The sequence below is a fragment of the Hoplias malabaricus genome, chromosome 11 (genome assembly GCF_029633855.1).
Source record: "Hoplias malabaricus isolate fHopMal1 chromosome 11, fHopMal1.hap1, whole genome shotgun sequence".
Taxonomy (NCBI): Eukaryota; Metazoa; Chordata; class Actinopteri; order Characiformes; family Erythrinidae; genus Hoplias; species Hoplias malabaricus.
In genome coordinates, this window is record NC_089810.1 from 33788185 (window position 1) to 33801404 (window position 13220).

At 44.5% G+C, this 13220-nt stretch overlaps 1 protein-coding gene across 3 annotated transcripts in view; it reads right to left on the reverse strand.

Annotated features, from left to right (window-relative positions):
• Window positions 1–13220, reverse strand: part of plekha7a (pleckstrin homology domain containing, family A member 7a) — an 82421-nt gene that overhangs the window by 34392 nt on the left and 34809 nt on the right. For all 3 annotated transcript variants that reach the window (XM_066684680.1, XM_066684679.1, XM_066684681.1), the window contains 2 exons: window positions 7383–7466; window positions 2650–2761 (listed from right to left, as the gene is read on the reverse strand). In XM_066684680.1, coding sequence (XP_066540777.1) covers window positions 2650–2761; window positions 7383–7466 — 196 coding nt within the window. The remainder of the gene's footprint in view (window positions 1–2649; window positions 2762–7382; window positions 7467–13220) is intronic.

Below are 13220 nucleotides of genomic sequence, written 5' to 3' on the forward strand. Positions count from 1 at the left end.
GATCAGGGTCACGGAGGGTCCACAACACACCCGGAATCACTGAAAGCCCAACCAGTCCATCACAGGCACTCACCCAGTCACTCACAACTGCTGAGAATTTCACACACACACACACACACACACCTGTGGAGAATTTCACACACTCACCCAGTCACTTACATGTAGAGAATTTCACACATTGTATTTTACTGTGTTTACTGTATCCACACACACACTCTACTGAGAATACATCAAAGTACTAATCTGCATTACCACCCCCCACTTTACAAATTAAGCGTCTCATAGCTCACAGATGAAAGCTGTGCTAACTCCCTCTGGTCTTGTTAAAATTAAGAGTAAACAATAGCTGTTGCCCAATCAGGTCCTTTATGTGTGGGTAATACACCCCCGAGTGTGTACATCATCAGGATGACCTGAAAACGCTGAGGACACACTTACAGCAACGATGATAAAAGCATAGACTATGACATTATTTGCTACTCACACGGATCTTAATGAAAACATGAGCTGATCCTAAGCAGCACCTACCTGAGAAAAAAGTGGAAAAAGGGAGAGGGGGGGGGGCATTAACTTGCTAAAGATAGACAGTGTTGTTTCTAATCCCTCTCCAAATGATCTACTGATCAGTGACATATGATAATTACTCATTCATTTCCTGAAAGTGCTTATCCAGTTCAGGGTCGCGGTGGGTACGGAGCCTACCTGGAATCACTGGGTGCAAGGCGGGAACACACCCTGTAGGGGGCTAGATGATACGAATACATGATATGATGTAAATGTACATGTATATTAAGTAATTATTAGCTTAAATATTAATAATGTACCTAAACACGCTCATCAACTAATGGTTAAGATACAAATTCAGGGCAGGGTGTGTGAGGCACTATATATATATAATTATTATTATCCGTAGAAACAGAGAAAGTCTGCACAATTCTGCATTGTTGTTTTGTCACTGGCTGCTATTGTAAACGCTTCCTCAACCCACGGAACCCACGGGAGTAAACAAACTAATTACCAGAACGAAGTGTACCCATGCAAAGAGGATGTTCTGAGAGGGGCTCCTACTAAAGCTGACTTCTCCATATCAATCCACTTGGAAACCCTCATTCCTACTCTGTAATTGTAAGAAATAAACATTGAAATATCAATGCTTTTGTTGAACGTGTGCGACAGAAGTCTGCATGTCATACCACTGGCACAATGCTTCCTATTATAATTCTTTTTTTTTTCTAAAAAGCCAAAGCAGCTGAAGACTACTTCATGCAGATTCACATCGCCTTCCTTTGAATAAGATGGAAAACCAAGTTCAGGGATGAGAGAAGCTTCTCCTGAAACAGAGCCCAGGTGTGACCCCGATGTCTGGCTGAATCTGCCCCTGTGGTCACTATCTCTGCCCTCCTGACCATCCCAATCTTCAGCAAACCGTTAGTCTCTTCCTCATGTGTCCTCTTGTCCTAATAGCTGCCGTGTGGTGAAGAGAGTGGAACAGATAGACTGTGGAGCATCGTCTCCGTGGAGGCTGCACATTGTTGGAGATGGAGAAGATTCCCTAATTCCCAAAGAATTTAAAAGGGCATCTGGGGTCCGGAAATTCTCAAAAGGCACTAATCCTTATCAACCCGCACTCAAACCTTCATAGGCCCTTAAATGACCAGAGCTTTTCAAGTCTTCAGAGGTCTTAAAAATGCACTCACTCATTCAGGACTACAGCAGCCCAGAGGACCCACCCCTCCACTGAAGACATTCCTTTCTCCTTCCTTTACCACAACAATGAGACACAGCTTTATCATTGCTTTTCAGGGCACATCCTCCTGGTTTTCAGCCCTCTGCTGACATCTTATTCAGCAGGTTGTCCTGTCTGTGAGAGATATGGTCGGGTGCCAGTAATGTAGCTGTCAACATGGCCTTGACCATTCATCACTGTCTGTCTTATCCCTCTGAGTTGGCAAACACAGGATGCATGTTTTTGAGGCTGTTACAAACCTGTTACAAATACCTATGCCATAAATGCCACCCGTGAACCACTCGCAGGTCTTAGGACCATGTTGATGTGGTGGTGGAGGTGTGTACAATGCCTTTGGCTACATTTATGTCAATCACACTGAAGGGAAAATTGAATGGACCCTAACTGAAGCTCTCTACCAATTATGTCGCTTTTCCACTACATGGTACCTATTCGACTCGGCTCGGCATACAGTTTGGTCCCTGGAATGGGGGATGGTTTTCCATAACAACGGCTCCCTGTTGTGTGCTGTAGCTGGAGATTTTATTTGACGTCTGTGTTGTGTGCCGTAGAGTGACGACTCCCTCTGACCAATCAGCAGTCTGCAAGGTTTACACGTCGCGGTTTAGTCCCTACTCGGCTCACTCAGAGCCACAAGAGAGCAAGGATTGTAAAACAACCCGATTCCAGGGACCAGGACCAAATTTACCTGAAGGAAAAGCAAGATTCAAGTAGAGCTGAGCTAAACCGAGAAGGTTACATTGCAACAAAAAAGCATTGTTACAGTCCTTGGGCTAGACTTCTAACACCACAACTGCTTCCCTCTGTAACATAAATTGACGTGCAATTCCCTCTGGATATGAGCATCTAGCCAACACCTATCCACAAAGGCTCTGAGAAAGAGCAGAAAGAAATGCACTAACCTTTGAGACAGGCGTAGTGTCCACTGTAGAAGAAGTGACCGTGGTGGAGGCTTCGCTGACTGTGCTGGAGGGCCGCAGGTTTGTCTGGGGCTTGGACATGCGTCCACTCTGCCTGCGGAATGACAGCACGGTAGAGTGAATACAGGATTTGATTCTTGTGGAGATACCTTTTCTGAAATGTGGCTGCTGATGATCTGTGAGGTGGAAAAGATTTGGGCTTCACTTTGCTCACTTTTCATTCCTCCTCTTCCCTCTTTTACCACACACTAACGTGAAGTTGTGTATGACATGCACGTGAGAAACAATAAATTTGTGACATACGTCTCGACTGGTTTACTACTAAATAAATATGACTGCGGAAGGAAGACTAGTTTTACAGGCCATCTCAAACCTGGGTTTACTACAAGGGAAAAGACTTAGACAACAAGGGCAAGAATCAAAGCATTTTTAGCAAGTCACTATTAGAAAAGACCAGTAGAGCGGACTTCTAGACTTCACTAAAGGCTAATGGCCTTGTTTCTTCAGCAGTGGTATGATGTTATCTGGGTTATTTTTGTTGTTTTTTTATAATTTTTTTAATTTATCTGAACAGAAGTTTACAAATTAAATGAAATTATGAAGTTTTAAAGTACAGATGATAATTCACATAAAAGTTACTATGCTAAGTCTGATGTAATATCAGTTAAGGCATTAAACTAGGCCTACACTGATGTACAGGGCCAATGCTGATGTGTGTCATGCTTGTATCTGCCCATGCCATTTGTGCAGCATTTGGGGAGCAATATAGATGTAAAACATTACACACCTGCAGTACAATTTACTAAATATGTATTCATTCATTCATTATCTGTAACTGACTTATCCAGTTCAGGGTCGCGGTGGGTCCAGAGCCTACCTGGAATCATTGGGCGCAAGGCAGGAATACACCCTGGAGGGGGCGCCAGTCCTTCACAGGGCAACACACACACACAGATACACATTCACTCACACCTACGGACAATTTTGAGTCGCCAATCCACCTATCAACGTGTGTTTTTTGGACTGTGGGAGGAAACCGGAGCACCCAGAGGAAACCCACACGGACACAGGGAGAACTCCTCACAGACAGTCACTGGAGTGGGAATCGAACCCACAACCTCCAGGTCCCTGAAGCTATGTGACTGCGACATTACCTTATTAAATATGTATGTATTTCAATATAAAACTATATTGCTCTCTAAACACTGCTCTTTAGGAGGACAACAAATACATAATGCACCATCAGCTTGAGGTAGGAGTCAAATCTAAACACCTATCTGAATCTGATCATATATTCAGAGCCATGATGTGCAAATTGTGATATGACTGAGATATGCTCACACATCCCTACATTAAATTTAAAAATACTTGTGATCCCCTTCATATCCGAGGGTAACCTCTATATAAAAAAAACCCTCGAATCTCTATAAGGCTGTTAAACTGATCCTGCCTCAAGCAGGGACTCCCCTCGGGTTTAAGGTGTTTCAATACTGAATGATACAGTCAGCCTTTGGTTACTAATAGACTGTCCACTACTAAGAGGCCAGACGGTTTTCCCTTCATCTCGCAATGTAATTGAAAGGTCACATCCTGGGCAAAAGCAATTTACAGAGCGCTGAGAATACTTAATCACACAGGACCATCAGCGCCGGATGTTAAACAGATAAACAGCCCAGGACTGACATGATATTTACATCCCTGTTGGCATTGACTGTCACACACTGTCAAGTTTTCTACACTGGGATCGGTACAGGAATAGGAAAAGTGGTATCCCACTATCAAGTAGGAAATGGCCAAGTTGTGAAACGTAGCACCTAACTCTGATTACCTCTTCATAAAATCCACCAGCTCTGCTATTCTTACAGATAAGGGCTGAGTCACATGTTGAGGCCGTTTCAACAGAAGCCACTGCTGTGCGCTACACTGAAAGCCTATGACACATTAGCTGAAGCTCTCATACAGCCTTGTACGCCCACATAGCTGTTAATGAGACGCATCCATCTGAACGGGGCCTCCTGCTCCTGTGGAGAGAGCGAGAGAAAGAGACCCAGATTCGGCCTCGGTGGTATCAGCTTTAAAAGTGAGCCACTCCTGGATAAAGCTGGGCTGCTGCAGTCCAGGGGGCAGCAGGTAAAGCTGGACCCAATAAGAGTCTTGCGTAAGCTTTGTTGAGTAAAGCCCTTGAGATTGCACTTGCACTGAACAAGTTATGTGATAACATCTGATGCCACGGTGTCCCAAAAAAAAATCAGCATCCTTCATACGAACCACACACACTCCGAAACTCCTGAAGGCATGTGACAGGATCTAGGTCTTTCTGTGTCTTCTAAAAATGACAGCACAAGAAAGATACCTTCAGAAGCTAAGCAGTACTTAGGGATTATCCCACTCAAAGGACAGAGGAAAAGGCCTGACGTTCCCACTCTCTCACAAGACCCAGACAGATGCGAGAAATGCCGTGCTTCAAAAGCTCAATTCATCCCAACGTTAAGCTGTGTGAAGACTGTGTGGTTTCTTTGGTCTACAGTATTCAGAGCAGAACAGAGGCTCAGAAGATAAAGAGAAATCGAGTCTGAGTGCTGGAGCAGACACGGAGGGGATGGGTAGAGAGAGTCTGAGGTCATATTTCCGCAACATGACGCTGTGAGGTACAGTGGGGCACTGGAATGAGGAATGCGCTGTTTTCCAGCTGTACGTACAGTTTGGGCTGTGCTCTGTGAGACACAGACTGTTAACTCCGACACAGGCTTGGGGCTTGGGGTGACCGGAATGGCTGAAGTGCCAAACACAACAACCATCATTCCTGAAACAGGATACTTGGACAAGCTGGAACCCTGCCAACAGCTCAGAGAAATCAGAGCAACAAGCTCTGCAACTTCACGCCAATACGCTGAAATACGTCAGGGTTCACAGCAAAGTTAAAACAACACTAGGTAGTATTTTAACTTAAAAATAGTGCTTCAGAAACTGCACTATGTATGTTTTGGAAGAGTGTAGGTAACCACTCCTCTCCCCCCCACAAGTGCCTTGCCCTTGATTTCAGGACAGTGCTGTTGTGAATTACACTCTGCATCTGTAGGGGGAGCCCAGGAGCCAAAATACCAAATCTTACCTAGAGTTTCTTAGAAGGAACCTCTAAAAAAGAACAGTATCAACTGAGAGATGAAATAAACCACAGCCTTGTATATTATACTCTTGGGTTATCTCTGACACAATATGTGCAGCATGCAAGCCTCTGGCTACCAGAAGTGAAAGTGGCCAAAATCCAGGCATGAATATCAGGATATTAAAAATAATCAACACTGAAATTTCAGGCTCAGCGTTGATGAGACAAATCACCATTAGATATTGTTAGAACTGGAGAGTGCTAAGAATTATCACCCTATACTCTAGGAACGTAAGCGAAAGCACATCTGAACAGAATCACACCTGTAACCCAGAGCCTCTCGCCCATTAACTCAGAGGCAACACACTGCACCTATCTGCAGAACCCGGTTCACAGTCTGAAACTGCTCCCATTACATTAATGCGCCATGACGGCAGATGCTCAGATCATTTCAGAGGGGTAAGACAGCCAGCGTGGAATTGTTTAGGCAACAGTGTGTCACTCAGTATTTGATTTTGCTGGTCCTTTCCATTAAAAGCACTCATGTAGACTCATGTTCATCCTTCTGACCACGGTATGCTTGTGGTGGTGATTGACTCTGAAGTGCTACAGAGAAAAAGACCCAGGCTTTTTTTTTTATTTGAGAGATTTTTGTTTCATTTTTTTCCAGTTTTCTTCGGTCTGACGTTTAGTAGGTGGGGAAAGGTGTGGCGTACGTGCTGTCAGATTTTGAAATAGAACTTCTATTATCTGCATTGACAGATGCGTTAAAAATGAGGCCGACCAATCAGAGCGCCGTTGTCAAGGTGACAGAATAAACAAACGAGCAGGATTGTTTGTTGTTTGTAGCAGAACACAAAAGCTTAAAACCTAACCGACACGCAGAGAACTAAAACACATCGGACACGGTGTGAATGTTCCGCATCCGTAATTGTACTTGGTGTGAAAAGTTTTTTAGACATATTTTTACATCCTTCCCTTCAGCACATTCAGAGCTCTGCTCGGGAGTGGAGTTTCCACAATGGAACCCCCAAACTTACCAAAAGTGCCATGCCGACATTCTCATTTCTAGAAGCGGAACGATGGCTCTCTTGCTGACCACCGCTAAAGGGTTTCTTTCTGCCGGCCAGCGTTTGATGTACTGGCACAATGTAGAACAGGGCTCATCGCTACGATGCGTGTTTTCATCATCGACCGCCTCTCTGATCTCGACTACTGCAGGGGCGTCCAAACCCCCAATAGGCGCAAGACTTCCCCCTGAGATTGTAGCTCTGCGGCTGACAACGCTTATTGCAATGGTAGTGCCTCTGTCCATCAATCATTCTTAGATCTGACTGGCCCTCTCAGTTCAGAACAGCTGCTGATAAGGGTTCTGGTATTTTTAAATACTAATAAACATCAATACTTTATAAACACACATTAAATGTAACACTGTTGCTGTTTGTGGAAATGTACTTTTGCAGGTCTGAGATCACTCCGGTTCAGCAGGCCTCACTCAATAGGCACAAGGGTAAGATGTGAGTGGGCCTGCATTTCCATTCCATGTAAAAGTGAGCTGAAATAAAGAACGCATTACACAAATGAAACAAAGAAGAAGAGAGGCACTTACTGCTCCAGCAGTCTGAACTCTGCGTTCTCCGCGGAGAGCCGCCCTGTCACCGGGTGTCTGAATGTTGTCGTCCTCTGGTTATGGCTAAAGGCAAGAGAAAAACAAAGGGAAAAGCATTATGCATTAGCACGATGGTAGGTCCCGGTTTATCACACACAAGTGCACAAACATACAAGCAATGGAAAACAGGAACCTAGGCCAATATCCACAGCTCGTAGGGTGTTGCAGCTTTATGTGAGCCAGCCAAGGCTTTCTCAGATAAGTTTATCTAAAACAAGACGGTACAAATGAATCACACATGCTATGAGTTCAGCATGGCCTGCCTTTTTACTGCAACTTTTTTAAATAATCAGAGCCCAAAAATTGGCTCTAAAAGTTTAATCACTCCTGAAATCAAGGTCCGCTGAGCTTGCTCGGATGTTCATTGTTTAAAGGGATGTACCCCCCACTTCTCCACAGTGGAACACAGACTTTAAAAAAGTCTTAGATGCAACACTACACCTTCATACACTTTCATTCAGGATGCACGGACCCGTGAATATAAAATTAGTCCCAGCCGTCTCTGCCCACCCCTCCACCACATGCTCGCATTGGATTGGCTCCTCAGGTGTGTGAGGTATGAAACTCTGTCTGAATCTGCTTGACACCACTGCTGGTTCACAGTGGAAAGGCTCAGGCACATGCTGGATGCTCAGAATACATCATCTAATGTCTAAACAACAAGGCTAAAAAACACCACGTTCAGACTAACAAGGCTAACCAAGGCTAAGCTCGGTTTTCACAGGAGGGGGGCTTTAAAATAAGTGCCATGACTTAGTGTAATGATGTTCCATTGCCTTAAGGTTTCTGTGCAGCCATCTACATGAACTTGCTGTTCCATCAGCTGTGACATATTACACACAGCTTACACTTGAAGCCAGACAGAGCCTGAAGGATGTTACACAAGAAGCAGCAAAAGCATTGACCTAGATTACTAATTAAACAAAAACCACTGGTTTTGAAACCTACGTGCACTGGTTAGAAAGAAGAAAACAACAGGGAAAACTGGATAATCATCACTGTCTACATAATAATTATAGTAGGGTTTGCTGCTGGATTACACTTTAATACCAGTCTGACGGCTCTGACAGAATTTTAAGGCCACTATATTGAAAAGGAAAAGAAAAGGGGAAAAAACAATTTGAGAATGAACTCAGGCATTTAGGAATGATACAGTTGGAATATTCAGAGAAACAAAAATACACTTCCATCCAAATGATGCGACGACTAAACCCAGAACTGCAATCGCTGATGCCATAGTAATTTTTGTACCCGTTCAAATGCCCTAATGTGTTGGGGCTTTGGTTGCTGTACTGGTGCTACCAAAGATGCCACGCATGCCACTCTCCCTGGAGCCACTGTTTTCCATCATCATTCTCACTGTCTCTTGTGAAACGACACGTCCCCTTTGATTTTACGGTGTTATGGAGGCGTGACAATCGATATCCTTGTAAACGAACACTACCTGCCATTACTCCTCGCACAATACACAATTTCCACTAAATCCATCTGGTTCTTTCTTCTGAATAAACACAGTTTCTTGTGGAAATGTTTCAGACTTCTAACACTAATAACACTCCGGTCCTGACGTGACTGATGACTGAGTACTTCTTTATTTATTGGGTGATAGTAGTAAATTCGTAGTGCTCTTACTCACTCAGGTTGCAGGAAAACTCCAGAGTATAGACTTTTTAAATCTTTCTTTTATTTTTTACTATCCCAGCAAAAGCTTTTCTGAGGTGGTGGATTTATGGATTGCTTATTTGTATTTGTTTTATAATAATGTTGAATAATTTTTAGGGGCTGCGCAGGGGTGCTGGGTGACTGTCTGTGAGGAGTGTGGTGTGTTCTCCCTGTGTCTGCGTGGGTTTCCTCCAGGTGACTGTCTGTGAGGAGTGTGGTGTGTTCTCCCTGTGTCTGCGTGGGTTTCCTCTAGGTGACTGTCTGTGAGGAGTGTGGTGTGTTCTCCCTGTGTCTGCGTGGGTTTCCTCCGGGTGACTGTCTGTGAGGAGTGTGGGGTGTTCTCCCTGTTTCTGCGTGGGTTTCCTCCCGGTGACTGTCTGTGAGGAGTGTGGTGTGTTCTCCCTGTGTCTGCGTGGGTTTCCTCTAGGTGACTGTCTGTGAGGAGTGTGGTGTGTTCTCCCTGTGTCTGCGTGGGTCTCCGGTTTCCTCCCATGGTCCAAAACACACGTTGGTAGGTGGATTCGCGACTCAAGTGTGTCTTTAGGTGTTGCTGTGTTAGTGAGTGCGTGAGTGTGTGTCACCTTGCAATGGTCTGGCGCCCACTTCAGGGTGTGTTCTCACTTTGCACCCAGTGATTCTGGGTAGGCTCCGGACCCACTGCGACCCTGAACTGGATAAGTGGTTACAGACAATGAATGAATTATTTATAACAATGTCTCAATAAAGCACTATGAATTGCCATTGTGCTGGAAAAGTGTTCTATAAATAAACCTATAATTTAATTTATGCATTAAACCCGTATATCACCAAATCCTCAACGGCCCTCATTTTCTGATTTTCTCCAAATATTCCTACCTTGTTCTCAAAGTCAAACCTTTATTCTCAAACCCAGGCAACATCCTCCTGCATCCTCCCTGTAAATTCCCCTCAGTAAAAGAGAAAAGTAGTGCCGTTCAGCCGTGGTTTCTGAGACAAAGCACAGCCACATAAATAAGACTTCCTCAGGCCGACCTCTCCCTGCAACACACAGCTCTCAGTGCCCCTAGGAGAAGCATTTGTCTCCATATCGCCTGACCCAAACAGCTGACATGTTTTAAAAGGGGCCCGAATCCCCCGCTCTCAAAACATCTCTTTGCCGTGTGAGTGTATGAGACCAAGTGTTAGTGCTATTTAAAGAGGGGTTGTGTTTGAAATGCAGTTAGAGGCGTTCCTCCCAAGGGCCACCTCACTGCAGCAAGGTCACTACATCACCCGCAACTGCAGGGTGGGCACCTTCACGTTCTCCACGCATCCGAAAAAGAGATCAGGCATTTTCACTGAAGGGTGTTCTTCATGTGAAGTAATTTCCATTAGTCTGTACATTAACAGAGATTCTGTCCAAACCTTTTAAACACAGCTGCCCCCTGTGGCACCCACTCTATGGGGAATAAAGACTTAAATCAGCTTTAACTGACATTAATGCATCTCAAAGTATCTGCAATTTACTTTTTAAAGCTTTTTCACACACACACACACACACACCTGTGTACAGTTTTACACACCTCACCCAGTTACTCACACACACACACACACACACACACACCTGTGTACAGTTTTACACACCTCACCCAGTCACACACACACACACACACACACACACACACACACACACACACCTGTGTACAGTTTTACACACCTCACCCAGTCACTCACACACACACACACACACAAACACACACACCTGTGTACAGTTTTACACACCTCACCCAGTCACTCACACACACACACACACACACGTGAACAGTTTTACACACCTCATCCAGTCACTCACACACACACACACACACACACACACACACCTGTGTACAGTTTTACACACCTCATCCAGTCACTCACACACACACACACACAAACACACACACCTGTGTACAGTTTTACACACCTCACCCAGTCACTCACACACACACACACATACACACACACACACACACACGTGAACAGTTTTACACACCTCACCCAGTCACTCACACACACACACACGTGAACAGTTTTACACACCTCACCCAGTCACTCTCACACACACACACACACGTGAACAGTTTTACACACCTCACCCAGTCACTCACACACACACACACACACGTGAACAGTTTTACACACCTCACCCAGTCACTCACACACACACACACACGTGAACAGTTTTACACACCTCACCCAGTCACTCACACACACACACGTGAACAGTTTTACACACCTCACCCAGTCACTCACACACACACACGTGAACAGTTTTACACACCTCACCCAGTCACTCACACACACACACACACACACACAAACACACACACACGTGAACAGTTTTACACACCTCACCCAGTCACACACAAACATCTTTGGATACTTTCACACATCACCAAATAACTCCAATACACACACACACACACACACACACACGGACCAGAATTAATAACCAGTGATATAAATTAAACTTATTATTATGAATATTCATTCATTCATTGTCTGTAATCTTTTATCCAATTCAGGGTCGCGGTGAGTCCCGAGTCTGTGAAGCTGTGAGACTGCAACACTACCTTATTATTATGATTATTATTATAGCCAAACCTCAGTGGAAATATCTCAAAAACACACACACACACACACACACAACCTTCAACAGTTCTGTATTAATCTGTAAAAATAGCTCCAATAAAACTCAGTAAATCTAGCAAATTAATATCAAGACATGAAACAAAGCTTAAACATATGCTGCTAAAGACACCACTTATATCAACCCTCCACGACCAACAAATTATCGACAGCAACCCGTGTTATACAGCGCTTACGACCCCACCGTGCCCCCCCCGTCCAGGCTGAGAATCATCCCCTTAAACTGGGCTGCGTCTGGAGACCCACCAAAGCTGCATAGATGAAGGTTGCTCTCGTTTCAAACAGAAGCCTGTCAGCATGACCCCGTCCCCTCTCCGGTGTTAGACACAGAGAGAGAGAGACATGTTTACCTGTCGCCTGTCTCCCCGTGACTCAGGGTCTTTCCGGACGACTCGTGCCTGCTGTCGGCTGCCTTCTCTCTGTGCAGCACTGGTGCAGGGGTGAAATGCCAGCAGTACAAGTGGTGTCTTGTGTCAGTGACAAACCCGTGTCATTGAAAGAGGGGGGCTGCTTTTAAGGCTCAGATGGTTCCACGGGACAGAGCGATTAGGGGACGACATCTGATGCCACTCATCTTCACAAAAAGTCAAGGGCAATCTCAGGTGGCGGCCCTGACCCCAGTTCACAAACTAGTGCTAGAAGTTCATGCTTCCTACCTTACTGAAGACACCCCTGTTCAATACATGTGCACGTTAATGTTTGGATCTGGAGCCCACCAACACACACGCTGTGAAACAAGACCCACCAGTCAGTGTTCTGTAGGATGCATAATCTGAAACCGTGGAATAAAATGAGTCTTTCTGATTCTGCTCTGCTTCTAAAACCAGAGCTTCCTGTGTTTGCTCCTCACTGCTGTGCACTCGGCGTGGAGGTAAACAGCGAGCGGCTCATTATCATTTAAAAGTACAACCAAAGTCCAATTTCTACACAAAACCAGGGTAACTTTCAGGTTTACACAGAAGATAGACGATGTTCAGTGTTTGTTTGCCAAACTCTCATGTTGAGAATGGTGCTAAAAAAATAATAAAAAATGTCAAAATAAAATAAAACCTATTACAGAACACGCTATTTTCTTTATTGCTTTATATACTTATAAATTTTCAGTTGAAGGGACATATCCTCTTTTCCACAACACTAACACTAGATCATCATTCAGAATGCCATGTGACACGTATATAAGCCCTTCATGAGATCTGACCTACATTAACATTGATAAAGACTTATTCCAACAACCTCAGTTTTCCCTAACACTAACAACAAACAACTACAGTAAAGTGTCACCGGTATTAAGATGAAAACTGACCCAGCACAGGCAAGGCCCACTCACTGAGGCATACTCCAGTGCCAGCCCAGTTTTAACCTGCCATTTCTATATTCCTCTTCCCATAGCTCCTTAACTAAAACCATGAAGGGTATTAAGGGAAAGTCTGCCACAGTTTTCTGCTCCAAAAATACCCAGCAGATCCCACG